General features: G+C 34.6%; 1 protein-coding gene across 1 annotated transcript in view; it reads right to left on the minus strand.

The window, feature by feature from the left end:
- Positions 1 to 22,875, minus strand: part of CNTNAP2 (contactin associated protein 2) — a 788,332-nt gene that overhangs the window by 587,261 nt on the left and 178,196 nt on the right. Inside the window, exons 5-6 of the mRNA XM_058182711.1 lie at positions 7,033 to 7,242; positions 2,583 to 2,767 (exon numbers count right to left, since the gene is read on the minus strand). Of these exons, the coding sequence (XP_058038694.1) occupies positions 2,583 to 2,767; positions 7,033 to 7,242 (395 nt within the window). The remainder of the gene's footprint in view (positions 1 to 2,582; positions 2,768 to 7,032; positions 7,243 to 22,875) is intronic.

A 22,875-nucleotide genomic window follows, 5' to 3' on the forward strand; every position in this document is an offset into this window, starting at 1 on the left:
AACATGAGAGCATTTATTATTAGAAATGTGAGAATCAGTGGAATAGCTTGCTTCCAGAAGTTGTGGGTGCTCCATCACTGGAGGCTTTTAAGAAGAGATGGGATAGTCATTTGTCTGGAATCAATTAGGATTTACTGCTTGAGTATAGGGGTTAGATTGGAAGACTGCCAGTGTCCCTTCCAGCTCTGTTATTCTGTAATTCTTTCTTATTGGCTAGTTTGATTTCTTTGGTATTCAGTAAGTGTTCACAGTGTTTTACATTCAGGGCATCTTTTTCATTATCTTCCAGATGTTCTTCCAATATCCTTTTTTCTTCTTCAAATATCTGGAGTATTGCAATATTCCATATTTACCAAGGATGTTGTAAATAAGTGTGTCAAAATCGCTATGTTCATGAAGAGCGTGATTCATTATTTTTCTGATCTTCCTATCCAGGGCTTCTAGTTCTATTTGAGTCCCATCTGCTATTCCAGTTATATATCTAATGAATGGAAATGTTCAGGTCTTAATTGCCTTGATGGTATGTTTTTCATTGAATCTTTCCTCTTAGGATGCCTTCACTGCTAACCTTCTTCTTGACATCAGTGTGCTTGATGTTGTCAGCTTGAAGGATGACTAGGTATTTGTAATGATCTTCATCCAGACTATTGATGTTATTGCCGTATTATTTTATTATGATCGTAAAACAATGAGCTAGTTATTTAGACTGGTTTATGCATTTTATACATCTATAAAGTCCTGCCAAGGATGTGAGATAAGAAGATGTTTGATGCTGTTAAACATATTTGTTGCACGATGTAAGATGTTCCAAGTAAAGCTCCCTTTTGCAATTGACTGATAATAATTTTGTCAATCCTGATTGCATTCACATGATATTCCAAATGTTTTGGGATTGCATCCAAAACATTGGTTTCTTTGGTCCCAGTCATTCTGTTTTTATTTGCAGGTGTTAGTATTTTGTTATTTTCTTCAGTTCTTTTATTATGCTGTGTCCAGATACTGCCAAGTTCATATCCAGACCAGACTTTTTGTCTTCCTTATCAACACTTGGTAGGGTGGTTTTCAGTTTGAATTCTAAATAAAGAGCATTTTAGTTTTTTCATTTTCTATTACTTTCTCTGTTTTATAGTCCGACCTGTCTTTGCTTGAAGGCAAATGATATTTCTTGCAGATCTTTCATTGTTGCTACTTTGTCATGTCGTTATCTCTATGATTTTCTTGCAGCAGCTAATCAGGTGGTTTATTGTTTCTTCAGGTTTTTTGCAGGGGAAGCTCTCTGTTGCTACCTTCGTTGTATGTTGCTTTATATGCATTTGATATTAAGGCTTGATTAGTGCAGCTAGAATCAGCCCATTGGTCCCTTTCTTAAACTTTTCTACTTTTAGCCATTGCCAGGACTGCTTTGCCTGCTGTGTCTGTCTCTCTCTCTGTGTGTGTGTGTGTGTGTGTGTGTGTGTGTGTGTGTGTCTGTCTGTCTGTCTGTCTCTCTCTCTCTCTCTCTCTCTCTCTGTGTGTATCCACACACAGAGAGAGTGCTATCCAATATTTTTTGGTGTCCCACTCAGTGTGCTGATAATTATTGGGACCACCAGAGCTAGTTTATGCCATAATATTTCAATTTGATTTTCAGATATTAATACTTTGTGATACAATTCTTTTATTATACTACCTCTTGGTATTGCCACATCAAATAGCCATACTTTCTTCTTTTCAACCACTGTTCAATCTGAGGTGTTATGAGCCAAAACATTTACCAATTTGTATTTGAAAACCTACAATATTTTAACCTGCTTTTGGCTACTTTTCAACTCTACATTTTTATCTATTTTCATTACTGAGATAATAGTTTTTACAGATATACTAATGAATCATTTTCATATAAATATGGAAGTATATTATTTTTGGCATTTTTTAGTATTACTGCAATATGTAAATCAAATCCTATTTGTTTATCTAGTCTGTCTTCTTATTGTTTTAAACATGCATAGGAAAAATGTCAGAAGAGAAGATAGTACCTAGCCAAACTTTGTTATATCAGAAATGTTATGAAAAGTTGGGTTTAGTTAGTGCTTAGAAAAAAACAAAAACAAAACAAAATCCTAGGGAAACTTTCCTGTTAGGCAGTGGCTAACCATTTCCTTATCGTTGCTAAAACATAAAAACCCACAATAGGGATCTTTCCATTATATCTTTATTTTATTTATTTGCTTGTTAAATATGTACTATATATTATCAGATTTACAGTTGCCTATATTTATTTTAAGCTCAAGATATAAATATTTGATCACTTTTTCAATTTAAAACCCCCAAAATAAGAATTTAAACTGTGTTCAATTTAATGTTCCCCTTTGCTAAATATGTCCTTGTTTGAGGTAATTTTTCTCATATTCTATTATTAGAACTATTACTAGAATAGCTTTGAGCTTATTTGAACTGATTTGCGACTTAGAACTGACTATTATCTAAATTAGCACTTTCATAGCTTCTGAGAACATCCTTTGTGTGTAATTGCCAATGTGCATATCCTATATCTGATAGGAAAGCACTGAACACAAATTGAATAGGAATGGATGATGGTGTACCTCATAGTCCAGATCCAAGTAGTCAAATTCCCCATTGATCCGAAATTGCTGCAAATGCCTATCAAGGGTAAGATTGATGTTTCTCCCATGACGCTCTATTAAAACAGAATGCCAATGGTGATCATCCAAAAGGCTACCTGTGGTCACAGAAGTGTGTCCATAGATTGAACCATACTGGTTGCTACCTGTGAAAAAACAGGAAAAAAATACTGATTTTAATTTTATTTTTTTATTACATTTTATGCTGCTCAGTGACTCTGGGCTGCTTGAACTAAAAATAACTACAATATTAATGTTTAATATTTTTCATTGTATTGATTTAGTATTACATTTTGTCAGTCTACTAGAGTCTGCTATGATAAATTTATTCATACTTTTAAAAAACATTTTAATGCCTTGTAAATATGTATCACTGAAATTCTATAATAAATTTGTTGCTATTAATTATGCAAAAAGATAGGAGTCAGTATGGTTAATCATTAAGATGTTAGACTAAGACTTGATATCTTTGGCTTTTAATTCTCATTTTATCCTATTACATATTTTTAGGTTATTTTTTTTCTACTCTCCATGCTTTAAAAAAGTTGAAGAGTTGTCAAGACTGCTTCTTATCAAGGCATACCATATAGTTACTGCAACTCTTTCTGAAAAGTTCAGTATTCATACAGGTACCGTCACTGTGAGAATACTTGGAGATTTCTGATAGTAAGGATTTAAAAAAAAACAACCTCCATAGCCTGAGCTAAGATTTAACTTTTTTATTGTGATAACTGTGGTGATTTTTGGGGCCGGTTTAGCTCTGCCTGGTAAGGCCTGTTATTAAGAACACAAAGCCTGCAATTACTGCAGGTTCGAGCCCGGCCCAAGGTTGACTCAGCCTTCCATCCTTTATAAGGTAGGTAAAATGAGGACCCAGATTGTTGGGGGGGCAATAAGTTGACTTTGTAAATATATACAAATAGAATGAGACTATTGCCCTATACATTGTAAGCCGCCCTGAGTCTTCGGAGAAGGGCGGGGTATAAATGTAAACCAAAAAAAAAAAAAAAAAAAAATTTAAAATTAATTATCTGGTTTTTAGCCAAAATGGTTTTAATTCCAGAAATTGTATTGTAATATAATAATATAGTATAATATAGTTATTATATTATATTATATTATATTATATTATATTATATTATATTATATTATACTATACTATATTATACTATACTATACTATACTATACTATACTATACTATACTATACTATACTATATTATATTATATTATATTATATTATATTATATTATATTTTTACTGATTAGCTGATTAACTGATTATTATATTAGCCTGATTAGCAAGTATTCTCCTACCTTTCCAAGGCAGATCCATAATACCTCTAATTCTCTGGCCATCATTTATTATTTTTTAGCATAGGTACCACCTCACTCTGGATAAATCTAAGTGGTGTATACTAAAGCAACAAGAACAATATATACACTTCTTCTGAAACCCAAAATACTATTCCTTTCCTTCCTCCTTTGATATTATGAATCTTAGGATAACTTTGCCAATCCTCCCTTCTTCATCCAATTTCTCCTTGCAGGTAAGGATTAGCAAATGACTTCTCCCTCCACCTCAGTTTTTCCTGAGGATAGGAATTTGTGTCCTAAATGAGTGAATAAATGAATGAATGAATTTCAACTGGGATGCAGCTGTTGATCAAACAGATAAAGAAACTTTCACCTTTTTAGACTTATAATCTATGCTCTTTGATAATGAGAATCTGAAATTTTGCATGTAAAACTAGGGCTTATTGATTTAAAATCTCAGAGATATTTATTGGCAATCTGCCAGGGTATTCTAAAAATACTTCAGAGAAAAGCTGGAGTTCCAACAACCAGTATGTTCAAGATAAATGAAATCAATCTAGTTGATAGCTTTCCTTCTGCATGCCAACAGCTTTAAAGATGGTAACCAAGAAGCCTGATAAGAACTTTCAGATTTGTTCCTTCCCCCCAAAAAAACAAAAAACAACAACAAACAAACCCCAAAAAACACCACCATCTTCTTGTGCTTTTTCCCTGTGAATTGTTTTAGTATAGGGGAGTTTTTGGTTGTTCTTTCTTTTATCTCATCTCATTCTAAATAGGCAATATACCTTATTCTTGGTCCCAGAACTCTATTCTCAGCTGCTGAAACATAATCACTAACTGAATTTATAAGCAAACAATTTTGTAGCTCCTTGGAGTTATACTCTATTTATACCTATTTATTTTAAGCATATGATGTTTCCAAATACTGTACTAAAAAGCCTCTGATGAACCATTTCCTGTTTTAAGTGCTTATATAACTCGATTTTTCTTCTTCCTCTGTCTACATTCAGTCTTTATGAAAAAAAGATAGATCATTATTTTTTAAAATAAATAAACCAAGGTAGGAATCTGCTTTTTCTGCAGGGCATCACTCCATTTATTTACTCATGAAGTCTCCTGATTTAGCTCATATAGTTTAGGTATATCTCTACTAATTCGTAGTACTATAACATCTGAGCATAATGAATATTTGCTTGCAATTAGAAAAATAGTTCTTATTTTTGTTTAAGATTTTAAAAAGTATGGTAAAAACCTGGTATAAAATGTTTATAGTGTTTATGATCAAATAAAAAATAAGCCAGGTATAGCAGATAAGGTTTTTTTTTTTATGGGAACAGTGGTAAAAAACAAACTTGTTTTAACTGTTTAATTTTAACTATTTTAATGGATAAATTATATTGACTCTTTGATTTTGTTTTAATTATGAATGCTGTCCAATTATATGCAAATTAGAAGAATGCCTATATTAATTGATTGAATGCATGAATAAAATTCATGAATAAAACTTAGCTCAGTAGCAAAGCATATGCTCTGCATGCAAAAATTTGGGCCTAGGTATAGATGCAACTTCCTTAAACAGAGCTGGGGAAAAGTCCTGTTTGAAATTTGAAGAGCCACTTCGAAAGACTTAACTGTAAAAATAATTATGATTAGAAGTGAGATAGTACAACCCAGGCTCCATAAAGGCTCAGCTATGGTTGACAACTTGATTCATCTACAAAATCCAGATCTGTAAGATGACCCCTATCCTACAGTTTCTTCATATGGAGAAGCTGTCCAGTGGACAACTTTTAACCTCTCCATATTCTGTTGGACCAAGTTTGCCACAGATCACACCATGTGAGATGTTTAGTTGTCTGTTTTTCCTCATCTGAGAGCCTGACTGTTATTAAGCAGTTATGTGGGTAATATTTTTATGATAAGGAAAATATTCAAAGAAAAGTTACAAAAATCACTTCTTTCCTCTGCCTTACTTTATTGAGTTCCACTGTCTCAAGATATTATAAACCAGCCAGCTTTGTCCTTGTCAGCCCTTTAAGGTTAACCAGATTAAGAAATGCTACCCTATTATTGCAAGGCATTGCCTCAGCATCTTGAAAGCCTGTCAAAGTTTATCTCTGCCCCACGTACACTAAACAAAATCAAGGTGGGTTATTTTGACTTTCTGTATAATGTTTCCTTCAGTTTCTAGGCTATGCAATCTTTTCTGCTTGTTGTTTCTTAATCATTCTTTCATATCTCCTCCAAGGTCATCTCTGAATTTTTTACAGTTACTACTATAAACCAGTTAAGAAAAACCAGCTAAAAGCATAAAACATAGTGATGCAAAATAGAAGAACTGATGCACTGTTAAATATAAAAATAATAATTTAATCACTTAGGTTTTACATCCAAAGAAGTAAGCATATATTTCAGGAATATTTCAATTCACACATTCCTGAAATATATGCTTACTTGTTCATATGCATCATCTGAGTTTTAGATACTTCAGATGGAACCTAGAAAATCACACATCAGAGTTAGGGTAGAGACAGTTTCAATCATTCCATTCCATCCTGTGCTACATGTGGAAGTATTTTTCCCATAACAAGTAACATTGCCAAAGTTTTCTATATTGATTGATTGTATTATACAAATGATCCCAAAATAAAAACATGGGCAGAATAATAAAATCCCTATGAATTTGCTAATTCTGCATTTTTGCCACATCCCTGCCATAAGGCCTTTAGCATTCCTAGATTGATACCAAAGGATCTGAATTTAAAACTACTTAATGACATCCTCCTCCCATAAGGTGCTCAGGAAAAGCCCAGAGATGGAATAGGCTTCTAATTTAGACCAATATATTGAAAAATCACAATCAGGAATCTAATATTTTTTTTGTGGACTCGAACTAAAAAAAACCCCACTTGATTCCATTTTTTAGATAAAATGTTTCTAAAATAAATCTATATCATTCTAGCTTTTAAAGAGGTTATTTATTCTACCTAGAAACTGATTTATTTTTTTTTCTTTTAGAAAAGGTAAGGAATACATTTAGAGTTATAAATCTAGTGCTAAAGCATAGAAAAATTCTTGTTTTTTAAGCCATACCTAAATTTAAGTTAAGAACCAGTTTGGCCTTTTTCAATTCTAGGGTGATATAATCTCCTTGCTGGCCTTCTCCGTGGAAGAGTACACCTTCACTTTCAATGGTTTTAAATTTCAAAGCGATGACATCTTTCAGTGTTTTCAATGTTTTCTTCTTGTGTCCAAATCTGTATGGTAATACAGCATGGCCATCAAAATTGATAACATCAGCCCCTAAAGAGGAAAATAAAATTATTACTGAGTAGTTATGTACTGCTTAGGCTAAGTAAAACAAAATGTTATGTATTAATATCAAGACATGCAAGCAAATGTTTAAGGAATGTATGATCTAGTTCTTACATATTCAAACAGCACGTGGAAAACTTACATCAGTTTATGAAGTTATATAATAATCTGTCCTGATTATTTTTTTTAACAAAGTATAATATAGAATAGTGACTTAATATATTATTAAATGTATGGGTCTTTCTCCCTGCTAATGAGTTAATGAAGAGAGACATTTATTTCATCTTCTCATGACATCTTTTCTTTATTATTAATCTGAAGTTCTGCCTAAAGATACTCTTGGTTGACCATTCAATGACTGCAAAATGTCATAGAAACTGGGCCTTGCCATCAACTTAAAATAAGCCATGGAAATTATAAAGAAAACTTTTGGAAAGAAATTAGCGTTCCCAAAACCCCTGAAAAATATGTGTGTAAATATAATTGAAAATGGTCACCATATGGAGATAATCAAAAGTAATTATCTGAGGACACCAAATCAGGATTCCATATTTTAAAATGTTCTTCGCTGTTGCAATAGCTGAAGTATGCTTGAATGTAATTGGAACACACACGCACACACACACACACACACACACACACACACAACATGGCAGTATTAAACATGAGAATTTTTGGATTTGTTCCCAAGCACTGCCGGAATGCTTTGCTGATTATTATAAAACAAACAACTTCTATAATTTAAGACTAATAATGGTAACCACAAGGATTCCTCAGCACAGCTTCTAAGATCTTAACCTGGCCACTGAAATTTGGCAAAAAAAATCTTTTTTTTTGGTCTGTTCAGTTTTTGAAAAGAAAGAACGGAAGATGAAAGGGTAATAGAAGGCTTATAATCATAAATAAACATGGATAGAGCTGATGCTGTCAATAGATTAAATTTAAAATAGATTTAATTTAATTGCATTTCCAGAATAAACTTCCAGGCTTTGATATATGAAAACTTCCAGGCTTTGATATATGAAAAGTTTCTGTGTTCATTTGACTTTTGGTTAATCAAATACAGAATTAAATTTCACCATCAAGTCTGCATATTGGTAATCATATTCACAAATTTAGGAATGATAGAAGACCAAGTTGTTGTAAAATATTAGGGTCATACTGCACGATAATTAAACATAAGCTGTGTAAGAAGTTAAATTGTAAACTTTATTAAACATTGATAAAGCAATAAATTTTCAGTATATCTGTCCCAACTCTAGAAGCAAATCAAATCTGAAAAACCAAAAAAAATCAGCTGCTTTCAGCTTGTATTCAAGGTATTAGTTGTCATTTATAACACCCTGCTTGACATGGGGCCACTTCTCTCCAGTTGTTTCTACGCATCCCATATTGTCTGACAGGAGATGTATATTCCATGTCCCTTCATTTAAAGTGTGTCATTTTGTGGAACCTTGGAAGTGCATCTTTTCTGACATATGTCTATCTTCTAAAACACCATACTCTGGCATCCCCTTCCCCTGTTACAAACCTAATGATTGTTTCCTCAGTCCTCATTTTATCCTCCATACACTCATTCTGTAAGATTCAACTGGCTGCAAGAAAATAATGGCTTAAAGTCATTTAGAGAGTTCCACAGCCAAATTTTTCTTATTCATTCAAAGATATACCAATATTCCCATATGTCTACACACAACAACATTATTCAAACCCACATTTGTAATTCTAACTATGTTCTTCCGGCATCATTATCATTAACCATAACAAAAGCAAGAAGGGCTTTTGGAAGGAAAATGAATTCTTGAGAAGAATTGGAAAAGAGATAAGATTTGGATCCTGTTAAAGCTGAAGGAGAAGGAAGAAGAAAGGAAAGCTTGATTGTAACATGGGGAAGGAAGACAGCAGCTTTATTATTTAGTTATTATAGATTTCCAGGCAGACTCAGTATTCTTATTCTAAAAACAAAATTGTCAGGAAGTATTGGACATATGGTAATCTTATGTTATATAAGCAACACAAATACATAAATATATCCATCTGTTGCTTTATACTCCAAGGAAATAATGAAGTTTACTGATTGCAATTTGTTTTACAACAAACAAAATAACAAAATGCCTTGCGATACAAAATAACCCTTACCTTGAAAAGAGAGCCTACACTATTTCACATCAAACATTAAGAGGAGAAATTAGTTAATAAATCAATATAACACTTAAATTTTCTACTTGTAACTTATGCAGATGAACTAAAGCAAGGCCCAAGGGACTACTTAGGTTTACCTCACAAAATAATTAATGGCACAATGCTCATTGAATGCTTTTAAAAAAGCAATAAATTTCTGAGAAAAGGTTACCATCTTGCAGATTCAACAAAGCCTCCAGTTAAATCTATGCTCTTGCTTCTAAAGTCAGAATCATGGGACATAATTAATCCCTCTTTTAAATTAAAGAATATCTAATGTGGAATGGGGAAAAAAAGAATCTATTTATAGTAGTTACCCTAAGGAGAGGTAATACTTAATTATTTGTGTGTTTCTCTAGGTGAGAGTCGCCTTTTTCATGTATACCTCTTCAAACATACCAACTGTGTTCGTACAGCATACTGAAATCTTTTTTTTTTTTTAACCACAGCTTGTTGCATAAGCTATGTTGGACTTCACACACTGTCCTAAAGATTAACAAACTACAATTAATAGGTTCCTAGAGCATGCTAGGCTGAAAATCAACAAATCTATTGTGGCTTAGCAGAACAACACTGTAAAATTGTTGCAAAATTCATACTATGCAATATTTATATTAATGATATAAACAATATGTAATGCAATATAATGCCATATAATGAACATCTAATAAATAAATGTTCAGACTCAACCTTTCAACATGTTTCCTCTCCTGCTGGTTTTCTCATTATGACACCCCTTCAGTAAATTATTATTCTCTTTGAGTCTTCCAGGGGCTATTTTAAAATTCAGGGGCTGATCTAAAGTCAATTGAAGTTGATAGGAATTCGTTCACGGTCTTCAGCTTACTTTGAATTAAGAAGCCCTCAAGGGAGACTGTCCAAAAGCACATTGAAAATATATGTTTAACCACAAAAACAAAACCATTTGGCCCACCAGCCCTTTTAGAATTTAGAGGAAAAAGCAACTGTAAGTATCCTGCAGTCTAAGTTTAACTATTTCACAGTTTAGGATGTAACAACTGCTCTCTTTCACTTTTGAAAGTTTGAAATTACCTGAATTATTATCAAAGGGAATGGTAGCTAGAAAAGGATTTCTATCAAAAGGTAGTAATATAACATATTATAGGTTATATGTAGGTTGAATAATATGATAAGAACCATCAATTGAATAATATAAGAAGCTTCATTTTCAGTGACACCTTGAGATTTTTCATGATTAAACCAACATTATTCAAACTGCTGTTTCTGAAAATTGCTGCAACCAGGTAACTAGTCTCTACACAGAAGCTCTTGCTCATAAAAACTGTGTGCTAATTTTTTTTAATTCTATGAAGTAGAATTATTTTTTTAATTCTATGATGTAGAGAATAGAGCTACTACTGCAGCAAATGCAATTTCTTAAACACTGATGAAAAAGACAGTAAGAGGAAACCACTACCACTGCAACCATCTCTCACTACTTTGAAATAATGTTTTCTTTAAGAGAGAACACCTTCAATTAAGAAAACTACAGCTTTGCGTGAATTTTGCTACTCCATTCCTTTGAGAAATGGGTACATTGGAACTGACCTGTCCCTGATCTCTATGTATTGATTGCTACTTTGGTACATTTCTATTCATTCATGTTTACTCTAAGATAATCGTATTTTCGTACAAAGTAGAATGCCTAGTTGACAAATTGAGCTCATTCTCTAGAACTCCCTCTTCGAAACCAATTAATTACCTGATGTTAATGTTAATGACAATCCTGGCAATCAGACAACAACAACAATAATATCTTCCAATACATTGTTCTATCCCAATGACTACTGAATGGCATGGTAAACATATGCATAATATAACCATAATATATCCATATAATATATCCATAATATATCCATTGTATATAATTTAGTAAGTACGTAAGATTTGCTTATAAGGAACTTGGAACCTGTGAACTCCATCTACGGTTGCTTTGATAATGAGATGGAAAACATATCCATTTAATAAATGAATAAAAATAAATCTCCTTACTAACCACAAAAAAGAAAACATTTGAATGGTACTTTTAATTCAAATCCAGTTCAGAATTAATATTATCTCAATAAAATTTGTGCTAATTTAAAATTTTAAGTAGTTAAAAAACATTCAGGCTGATTACATCAGAAAGACAATCCATATTAAAAGAAAGCAATAAAGTCTTTACCCCTGGGGGTTCTGTTATGAATTATTTCTTACTGTTGAAAGTATTTAATTTTGATTCTTAATTTTCAAATATAAGAGCTAAATAGAATATGTTCTGAAAAATTCTGAAAATTAAATACAAAATGAGTCAAATATTATATGATATATTAATGTTGATAACATTAATGATAATTAATATTAATTGTTAAACTAATATCTAAAAGTCTTAAAATACTAAATTGTCTAGCTAATTAGTAATATGTTAAAAAGGAGTATTTCATCTGCAGAAGGAATATGGTATAAACATTCTTGAAAGATAATATTTATCTCAGCTAGCATTATGCTGATAGTGATGAGTATTTAAAACTTAGATAAATATTATTCCAGCATTACTCAATTTAATATCAAATACTTTTTAACATGGGAACCATAAACTTTCAGAGATAATGGGATACTTGTGAGCATCCATAAATCAAACACTCCTGGCAACATGGGTGAAATGTTCCCAGTTCGGACCAGATCAGCTGATGGCGGCCGGTTGTTTCGGAGAACTGGTAGCAAAAATAATTGGGCTCCCTGCCCATGCCCACCCAATCACCTGGTCGCCCGTTTGCTGCTTCTTTCTAGCTTGCTTGTTTTTCCTGCCTGAATAGTAGCAATAGGTTGTGCATGCAGAAAGGAGCCATGAGAAGGAAGGTAAGTAGAATAGCACATGCGGGAGGTATGTGATCAGCGCATGGCTGAGATCCGCGATCATCAGAGCCTTTTTTTTACTTTAAAAAGCATTTTTCTACTACCAATTTGCATGAGGCGAGCTGTGGCATGCAATTGTCAGAGCCGTTTTTTTAACCTTTAAAAGCATTTTTACACCTATTCGCCTGAATAGGTAGTAAAAAAATGAATTTAAAAAAGTAAAAAAAGGCTCTGATGATCACAGCTGTGGCACGGGATTGTCAGAACCTTTTTTTACTTTTTTAAAGCATTTTTTTTACTACCTATTCAAATAAGTAGTATAAAAATGTTTTTTAAAAAGTAAAAAAAGAGGCTCCGACAATTACGTGCCACAGCTGATCATACCCCCATACCCCCTGCATGCGCTGTTCTACTTACCTTCCTTTCCATGGCTTGTTGTGTCTGCGCCCCCTGAGCCGGCCCTTCTGCCAGAAAGTGACTTGGAGCCATCAGGACTTACCTTGGAAGCACCGGTTTCCCTGGCTCAGCTCCAGGAGCCAGAGGCAGGCCAGGTGGAAGAAATAACGAGGCCTCCATCCCCTGATTCTTTCCCTCCCCCAGGCCACGCCTTCAGACCCAGCTGACCGCAATCAGGCTTGGTTGGACCCTAGGTTTCATAGGCAGGAGAAGAGGGAACAACAGAAGCAGGGGTGGGGCAGGCCTAGGAAGTGCTGAGTCATGGAGCCACATCTCACAGGATATAAAAGACAGCGAGAGCTGCTGTGTCTCTTTGTAACAGCAAATCCATTGAATAACTAAGAGCTGAAGTTTGTTCCTGGGTGATTCACCAGCATCATGGAAGATAGCGGAGGCTCTTGGCAGACGCTGGCTATTCTGCCGACAGAGTTGATAGTGCCGGCTAATTAAGCCATCACTCGGACAAAGGCTTAGGAGGACAGAACATGGCACCTTTTTGCATGCACTGCACGTGTGTGCGCACGCACCTCACATTTGGTGCGTGGTACGCACTGCACATGTGCACATGCAGCACGTGTTTGGCGCACACTACACGTGCGTAGCCACCGAACTGGTAGTAAACTGGTTCAGATTTCATTACTGCCCGGCATATGTAATAACAATATTCTGACTGATAAACCGCAGATATGATCTTTTAAATGATTCTGCTAGTTTACCTTTTTAACCAATTATCCCCTGGAGTTAAATTTAAAATAAAAAGTTGATATGGCATCACCTCTTTATTTCTTTCAATTCTTAATCCACTCAAGGGACACTTGGAAAGTGGAAGGAGTAAGGAGTAAAAGAAGAAGAGCAGCTTGATAAATATTGCAGGTGTAATAGCACTATTATTTCTTAAAATATAAGGTTAACAAAAACTGTTTTATTAAAAAAAATAATTATTGTACACTTTCTTATAGAAACAGCTAACTATCTCCCCAAACTCTCTAAATTTAAAATAATTAAATTTTGATCCTAGCTACAGTCTGCTTTAGCATCTGCATCCACCTTTTATACCATCACTTTTACTAGTTTCTAATATTAGCTGCTTTTCTTACTTTCATTTGTCAAGAAACTCCAATTCTTTAGTTTTATTCTCTAAATGCAATGACAAATGAAGATTATAGTGCTATGGTTTCTGAAAAATACAGAGAATATATGAAATTCACTTCGCTTTTGTGGGCCTTAAAGAAATCTTCAAAACTTCCCTCTCCAAAACTAATTCTAACATTTGAAAAGCAAAAAGGGAACAAATTGGAGCATAGCAAAATTATTACTTTAAAACTGAGTAATGAAAATCATGCAAAGTAAGTTTTAAAGAGTTTTTAAGATGCTTTTAAGGTGAGAAACACATACATTTTTATTTTCATTCAGTTCCATTCTGCTGGCTGGTACAATGCTGGATACTTTGAACTTTTTGTTATTTAACTACTCTGCTCTTTGTTTTTCTTCTTCTACCCTTTTTTTGCAACAACTTAGAATTTATCTATATTTTTATACTGTAAAATAGGATGAACAAATATTGTTTTATTTAATTAATACAGGAATATCCACTCAGAGCACACAAATTAACTTCTGAAATGCTTTTTTGTAATTCTAATATTTGTTCCACCAAATTTCAGTAGCAAGCCACAAAGAAGTAAAAATGCAATTTTGATTATTGTGCTAAATCAACTAAAATTCAATAAAAAGGGAATAAAAAACCCTGACATTTACAGAAGGATGGAAGGAAGATCAATTCCTGATGCCTTAATGGATACCAAATGCCAGAGATACAGTCAAGCATATGATATGCATCCTTAATCAGCAATTATTGATTTAAAGTCCCAAATGTGGCAAAAGCAGGACACGTAAAGTCCTTAAGAGTTAATGTTTCGATTGCTCAATTGTATCTCCAGCAGCAAGGCAATTATGTACATATAATTATAAATCATTATAAGATGTTCAGTATACACCACCTACAATTTGTTGTGTTAAGATAAAAAGAAAACCAATTTCACATTATAGAATATAATTTTCCACTGATTTTCCAGAGTAAAGCATCAAAGCTCATCATTTGAGAGGTCATATAATTTATTAATGTCAATGTCATCATCTTCTTTGACTATAAACAAAAATACCGATTTAGAAGCCACAATTAATTCTTCCCAAGCCTCATTTTATTGTGAAATTTTAGAGGCAGAAATAAAATCAAAATTAAGCATCCTAAAGAATAAGTGCAAAAAACCCACCTACCTCAATATACCATAAGAAGTTTTTAAAATAATCATGCAAAATCAAAGTAAGATCCAGTATAACCAACTTCCACACCAAACATTTAATCAGTATTTTAAATATGAAATTATCCAAGAATGTAAGCTTTTCCTGCATTAAAGAATCAGATTTATGTTTGCAATATATTTCCCAAAGAGATATATTGTTAAGTATAACTAATAAGAAATTACAGAGAATGTGATTTCCTAATATATTTTCGTGGAGAGTCTAGTTAATGAAAAACTAAATTATAAGCCCTGTTTCTGTTTCATATCTAATTTCTTAAGTGAATACAAACATCAACAAAATCCTATTTTGCTCATTTAGAACACAGACTGTGGTGGGATTCAGCCAATTCATACCAGTTCACCTGAACCGATTGTTAACTTTGTGTGCAATTTGGCGAAACTGGCTGAATTACCATGTCCAGCCCTACCTCATGGTTCTCCCCTCCCCTCCCAGCCACTCCATGCTTCACCCGTCCTCTCCTGAGGCCATTTTGGCACCTCGGTGCTCCTCTAGCTGGCCCCCAGACCCCCTGCAAGCAAGCAACATCGATGCAGCAAAACCCCAAGGCAGCTCTGACAAGGCACTCAGAATGAAATGCTGGAGCTACTAAACAGGTGGCCAAGCTAAGTGCCTAAAGGACCGCATCCATCATTGGGAGTCCAGGCACCTCAGCAGATGGCGAGCAAGGCCTTGGCTAGGCTACTTGGCAGACAACAGTGGTTGATCTAGTGCCTGGAGGTAGCTCTGCCCTAAGGAGACTAGGGGCATCATTGGTGCTCCTGCGAAGAGAGACTCAGTCGCAGTCCCCATGTAGCACCATGATCCACAAACTGCTGCTGGCACTGCACAGCTACCCGGGTCAGCGCTTTGTGGGTGGTGGCTTACAGGTGAGTGTAGTGATAAGGCAAAGGGGAGTGGGGGGTGGCCTCCCTCCCTCTTCAGGCCTGGTCCAGCACCCTACCTCCTCCTCCTCTCCTGAAGGTATCCCCAGACCTGCCACCTTTCCTGCATCCAAACAAGGCCACCCTCCTGGTCCACATCTGTCACCTGTGCATGCTCTATGTCCACCTGCAGAAGTTCATCAAGCACTTTGCCGAGCACACCCTGCTGCTCCTGCTGCTGCTGCTGGTGCCATCCAACGCCCTCCCACAGGTGTGCTCTTCCAACGCCAATGTGGTGGACTGTGGCACAGGGTGAGCCAAGAAACACACATAGAGAGAGAGAGATGCATGAGCGACTGGGCATGTGGCTGACAGTTGGATTCCAGCACCAGAGAGGGCAGGGAAGGGAAATGGATGGCTGCTACTGCCTTGCATTGTGGTCTTGGAGCAAGATGGGAGTCTTCTTGTCATCTCTTCTCCCCCCCTCACCCGGCATGGCAGGAATTCCTGCCCCTCCCTTAGCCACCTACCTCCTTTATCGATGCAGTATGGGGGTGGCAAGTGGGGTGGGGTGGAGCAGGGGAGAAAGGGATTCCCAACTTCTGGGTTGATTGGCTTCTTCCTGGCTCTCTTTCTCTGCCTTTCAGCTTTGGCTGTCAAAGATGAGGTTTTTGTGGGAGAAGAGCTTATCCCATCCACCACTACCCAGATGCCCTTGCTTCTCCAAAGAATTTCTTAGCTTACCTGATTTCCATCACATTTCTCACCATTGTGTGCAGGGCAAAAAAATTTTGTGGGACTAAAAATAGTTCAATCAATCTATTCCAACTTCTCGTGAAAAAAAAAAAAATCTTTGTGAAGTTGGAATTGATTGATTGAACTTTTTTTCTTTATTTCCACAAACTTGTTAACCTGCACAGGACAATGAGAAATTGTGATGGATCTGGAAATCAGGTAGGCAAAGAAATACTTGGGGTGAGTCTGGGTGATGGTGGGTGGACAAGCTCCACAGCACTGCACTGCAATGGAGAAATGGGCAATGGAGTGGCCAGCGCAAAGGAAGGAGGAGGCCATTTTACCTCTTTCTCTGTTCCTCCTCCTTCCCTTGTGCTGGCCGCTCCATTTCCCATTTCTCCATTGCAGCACAGCAGGCAGGATCCACTTTGATAGTGTGTGGGAGGTGTAATTTAACAACCTGTTCACTTGGGGTCAGGTTGACTATCATGGGAGGCTTGTCCCACATGTGCAGCAGAGGTGGAGGACGGAGAGAGGCCATGCCTCCCACGATGGCCAATCTGACCCTGGGAGAACTGGTTGTTAAATTATTTGAATCCCACCATTGAACATAGAACATAAAATAATAGCTTGGAAGGAGTCTCGGAGGTCCAATTATCTTTTCGAGCAGGGAACCCTATACGATTTCAGACAAATGGTTGTCCAATCTCCTTTTGAAAGTCTCCAGTGATGGAGTACCCATAATTTCTGAAGGCAAGCTAGTCCATTGGTTGATTGCTCTCATCATTAATTTATCCTTAATTCTATGTTGCTTCTCTCCTTGATTAGTTTCCCATCATTGTTTTATGTCTTTCCTTTTGGTGCTTTGGAAAATAGTTTGACCTCCTTGTCTTAGTAGGAGCCCCTCAAATATTGGAACAGTGCTAACATGTCACATCAGTCCTTGGCTATGAAATGTAATGAGTATACAATGAATTATATGTGACATATCCATATTTTCTTCAAGGAATGTATAATTTTGACATGGCCACTGTTGAATAGCTGATGAGATCATGGTACTTTCTGGCGATATGTGAACATCTGAAAACAATTTTACAAAAACCCTTTGCCAATCCAAATGACCTTATGAGCTTTATCTATGCATATATTATAATGCTTAACTATTGTTTTACAGATAAATTCTCTTATGAAATTTATACACATAAAATTCCCTTGTGTGTTTAATTTCAAAAGATATTTTAAACTACAGCTTCTTATGATACAATGCTGACACTCTGTTCAAAACATATTTATCCAATAATAGATGTAAATTATGATTGCATCCAGCCTAAATCTCTGTTTGAATTTACCTCTCACAGACTATAACAATCAGTCCTTAATAAATGTAAAACCATTTGATAATTCAATAGTATATTAAAATCTACACAACTGACATAAAATTAAATACTTATTTTTTGACATATAAAGTTATCTAACTTATAAACAATAATTCTATCGTTTATACAACTATACCCATAGCATGTAACATGCGAACTATATAGTCAAATTTGGGATAACAACTAATCCCTTTTCTAATTCAAATGCATAGGGGAAAAAACCCAGCTCTGTACAGCTCCATGAAAGGAGTTGAGGAGACCCACACCTCATGGGGGCAAGCAACTCTTTACAAAGGGCAAGCACAACAACGAAGACATTCCTTTAAAGAGAGGACATGGATGCCCAACCCTTTGGCTTAGTGGAATGGCAGAGGCAATGAGAGCAGGATTCTATAAGTGATAATCAGCACCTTAAATTATCACCGTGATCTTAGTGGGAGCCAATATTACATTAATGAACCATGCTGTAATCACTACCTCTGCAGCTGCCTTTTGAACTATCTGTAGCTTCTGGATTATCTTCAGTGGCAGCCCTCTATAGAGTGTGTTGCACAAGTTCCATCTGAGATGTGGATAAATCTTGAATGACTATAACCATGATGCAGCTCTGAACAGCTCAAGAAGTTCTCTTTAATATATCATCCTTAGGAATGTGTAAAGTATTCCATTTCTTTAGGAGGTATGTTTTCATCTATTTTCACTTATAAATTAATTCTGTTCACTTTCTGAATTAATCCAATCATTGTTTTTAAGCTATACAGCAGTTGGCTTTAAACTTTTAAAATATATTTTCTTTCAAAACATATTTATTGAATTAATTAATTAATTAACTTATTTATTTAAGTAAATTTCACCTCAAATTTGCATTAAGCACCTTTTTATATATCACTTTTTTGAGGGAAAATCTACTCTACATCCTTACTTTTGAGTTGTAGTTAAAAATTTGTTCTTATCAGAATTTGAAAACTTGGATGACTCAAATATTTTCGAAAACATCCTTATACTTCCTTTCTCTTTTTACAATTATTTACCAATATTCTTTTATTTTTATAGCATACCCTACATTAACTGAGGGATAGAATCAAGATTACATGAAGTGTTGATACTACTTATAACATCTTGGTAAGACCACACTTGCAATAACTGCATCCAGTTTTGGTTACCACAATGAGAAAAAAAATGCTGAGACTCCAGAAAAAGTGGAGAGAAAAGCAACAAAGATGATTAGGGGTCTGGAGGCTAAAACATATAAAGAACGGTTGCTGGAATTGGGTATGTCTAGTTTAATGAAAAGAAGGACTAGAGGTGATATGATAGCAGTGTTCCAATATCTCAAGGGTTGCCACAAAGAAGAGGGAGTCAAGCTATCCGCCAAAGCACCTCACGGCAGGACAAGAAGCAATGGATGGAAACCAATTAAGGAGAGAAGCAACTTAGAACTAAGGAGAAATTTCCTGACAGTTAAAACAATTAATACTCCAACACTGGAAGCTTTTAAGAAGAGATTGGACAACCATTTGTCTGAAATGGTATAGGATTTACTACCTGAGCAAAGGGTTGGACTAGAAGACTTCCAAGGTCCCTTCTAATTCTGTCAATCTATTCTATTCTATTCTATTCGATAGAATACAAGTTCAGAACATACAGCTAAAATATAGATGTTGGTTATCTATAACCTATGAACAGAAAATTTAAAAAATGCATTATGATAGACTCTAAAAAGAATATGTTTTTATAGAACATTCAATTTGCATAGTGATGAAGATTAATGTAATTACCAAGCAAAGTGAAAACTTCAGCAGAATGTTTTATAAAAAAAAAATACACAGAAGCATTTAGTATTCTTTTAATTTGAACATGTAACTCATTTGAATTTATTTGCGAATACGTTCTAAAATGATTTTCAAGTGACTTCTTGAATGTATGGGACAGACTTGTATGAATCCTGACTTTTAAATAATTGTTTTTAATTTGATTTACTAATGTCATAAATTGTATGTTTTTCAAAGCTATAAGGAGGCAAGAAAAATCTGTATTCTTTTTAAAAAAAAATTATAATATACACTTCAGCAACTAATGTTACATTGTGATAGCATAGTCAACAAAACAGGTTATTAACATTCTGGCAATTTGTCCTATCCAGACCAATATATTCTCTGGAATGAACTGCAATGGCTACCTCAATCTCATTCTAATGTTGGATCACATCACTACTGCAAAATTAATCTTAAGTTATTTATTAGGCTAATGTAGATATCTAGGTTTTATACTAATTCTTCACTATGTATAATTTATAGAGCATAGCAAATACGCCAAATTAATCCAGGCATATTTTTTAAAAAATTCCTTATCAACTTACTAAATTCTAAATACAGACAAATATGCTACAATTTATGAGAATGGCATAGTAAAATATTAATAAATTGCATTTGAAGTGCCATTAAGTATTCCCTTTTATTTGAACACAAATTGTCCATGTATCTTGAAAGTCTAGATTATAATATTTTTGTCTAGTACGCTGCTATTCAAACAGTGAGATGAAGACATAGTTTTAATTAGGACTTTGCCGCATGGCAGGCCTAAGCAGTTTGTTACTTATGCTGAAACTAGCTAGAAATGGACGGACTGTTTTTTATTCTGCAGACTGAGCCACATTTCTAATCGATATTTTCCTATCCAGTATGTTCATCAGTGAACCAGTAGAAGAGAAATAAAAAATATTTTTGCCATTCTGCCTATTATTTGGGCTAGAATGAGAAATTAGTCAAATTAAGAAATAAAAGATCCAACTGCAAATAATTGAAACAAACAAAAACTTTCAGCCGTAGTCTATCAGTGTGGAATAAAATATCCAGTGGCTTATCTGTCCTCTGATTACCGGTAGCTATCACTTGCACTATAAGTGATAGCCTAATCAAAATCTATGTATGCATAAAGGATTTTTCAAATCATTCCATATAGATGATATAGAAACCTAAGGCAGAGCAATCTGGAGGCTTTGCCTGAGCATGTTCCTCTCCTCAAGTACAGGCACTCTAAAAAGGGCTATGGAAAGAATTGGTTGGTAATCAATGGTGAAGGGTACATTGGCAGTTCCATAAGAGACTCATAGGAGCACATTTATTGTCTAAATTAACTTAAAATATAGCAGAAGAACTGCTTGGCAAATCTCCTGGTATAACAAGGTAGAAGACACTATTTTTGAAATTGAAAGGGGTGGGGGGGAAATCCTCACAGGCTTCCTCTATAGCAGGATAAACATGAGTTGAGGCTGACTTCAACCTTGCAGTTCCTCCCAGTAACAGTGCTGAAGAATCACCTGCTTCTAGTTAGTGGTTTGTGCAAAAAGTCCTTGGGACAGATCCACTGAAAAAAAGCTCACTGGATACATTCTTAGCAAGACTAAGTCTAGATTAAACTTCTAGAGTAATTCATTTGTTTATCACTTAATTTGACCAAGTCACAATCTAGAAAATGAAGTTACAATGTTCAGGAAGAACGGCATTATGTCGTGATTTTGGATATTTTCATTTATATTCTATTACAGAAATTCTTGTTCTGTAAAATAAGCAAAGACATCTCTTTGCATTTTGTATGTTTAATATTTTTCAAAATACATTTTTCAGGTCTGAAAGGTATTTTATTTGAGATTTCAGCTTGTTCAAATATACTATAAAAACATCATCATATAGTCCATGAAGTATGTGGGCTTTGAAAAAATATAATTTATATTACAGTTTAAAACTCATTTGTACTGTCTTCAGTATATAATCATTTCCTTAACTGAACCATGATGTTTGGAAACCAATCCCACCTGAAAAAAAAAAAAAAATTTCCATAGTTGTATAGTTAAGCTGATGACAAAATAATGGGTACCATTTTTAGAGCCAGCTTTTGAGTTTTGGGCTAGTTGACTATTGGAAACAATTATTGGTCTAGTCTTCAATCTAATCTTCTAGAAATGTTATCTATTCCACTGTGTGGCAACAGAGAAATGATCATGTCAGATTTTTCTCTAAACAGAGAACACTGAAAAATATGTTCATATCATCAGTCAATGAAGTTGCAAATATAAATGTGCCATTTATAAATACTTTTACAAGGAAATTAATGGAGGCAAAAGTTTAACTCTTCTAGCAATACTTCCACTTTTGACACAGATGCCAGAAAAAGATAATGAAATAAAAATAAATTGTATAATGTAATGATTACTTTTGAAAATACATCCTTTTTAAAATGCAGAATTAAATGATTTATATCTTACATATTATGTTTTTTTCTTATTGTTAAAAATCTTATTTTGTCATTTTCCTGAAATACTAGAGAGAATTCTGGTATTACTCAAAATCTTCTAAACATTATTTGGGCCACAGAAAACAAAACGTTGTAGCAATTTTCATACAATATCTTTTAATACACATAGCACAAGCATATGTTCATGACTTCTGAACCTGGAATTCATTTGACCTAGATATTCAACTCCAATTCTAGTTTTGTGTTGTTTAAGATTCATTGTCGATTTCCTAGAATTATTCTTTCTAAGTGGGGGTGGGGGGAAGTAAATGATTTCTTAACTCCCTTAACTCTGCAATTACAGATGCTGAGCTTTTTAGCTGAAAAGTTAGAGGATAGCGATAGAGAGATAGACACATAGAGGACTCCATGGAAATTTCATTGCTGGGTTATATGTATTATTGCCTCTGCTGTTGTTAGAACTTCCCTTCCCTTACCTCTTATGGCAGTCAAGCAAACCTCTGACAAAAATGAAACTGATTTCTGATTCCATTGCAACACACAACTTTATGCATGGTTTTTTGATAAATGGATTTCTCTTT

The sequence above is a fragment of the Ahaetulla prasina genome, chromosome 4 (genome assembly GCF_028640845.1).
Source record: "Ahaetulla prasina isolate Xishuangbanna chromosome 4, ASM2864084v1, whole genome shotgun sequence".
NCBI classification, from domain to species: Eukaryota; Metazoa; Chordata; class Lepidosauria; order Squamata; family Colubridae; genus Ahaetulla; species Ahaetulla prasina.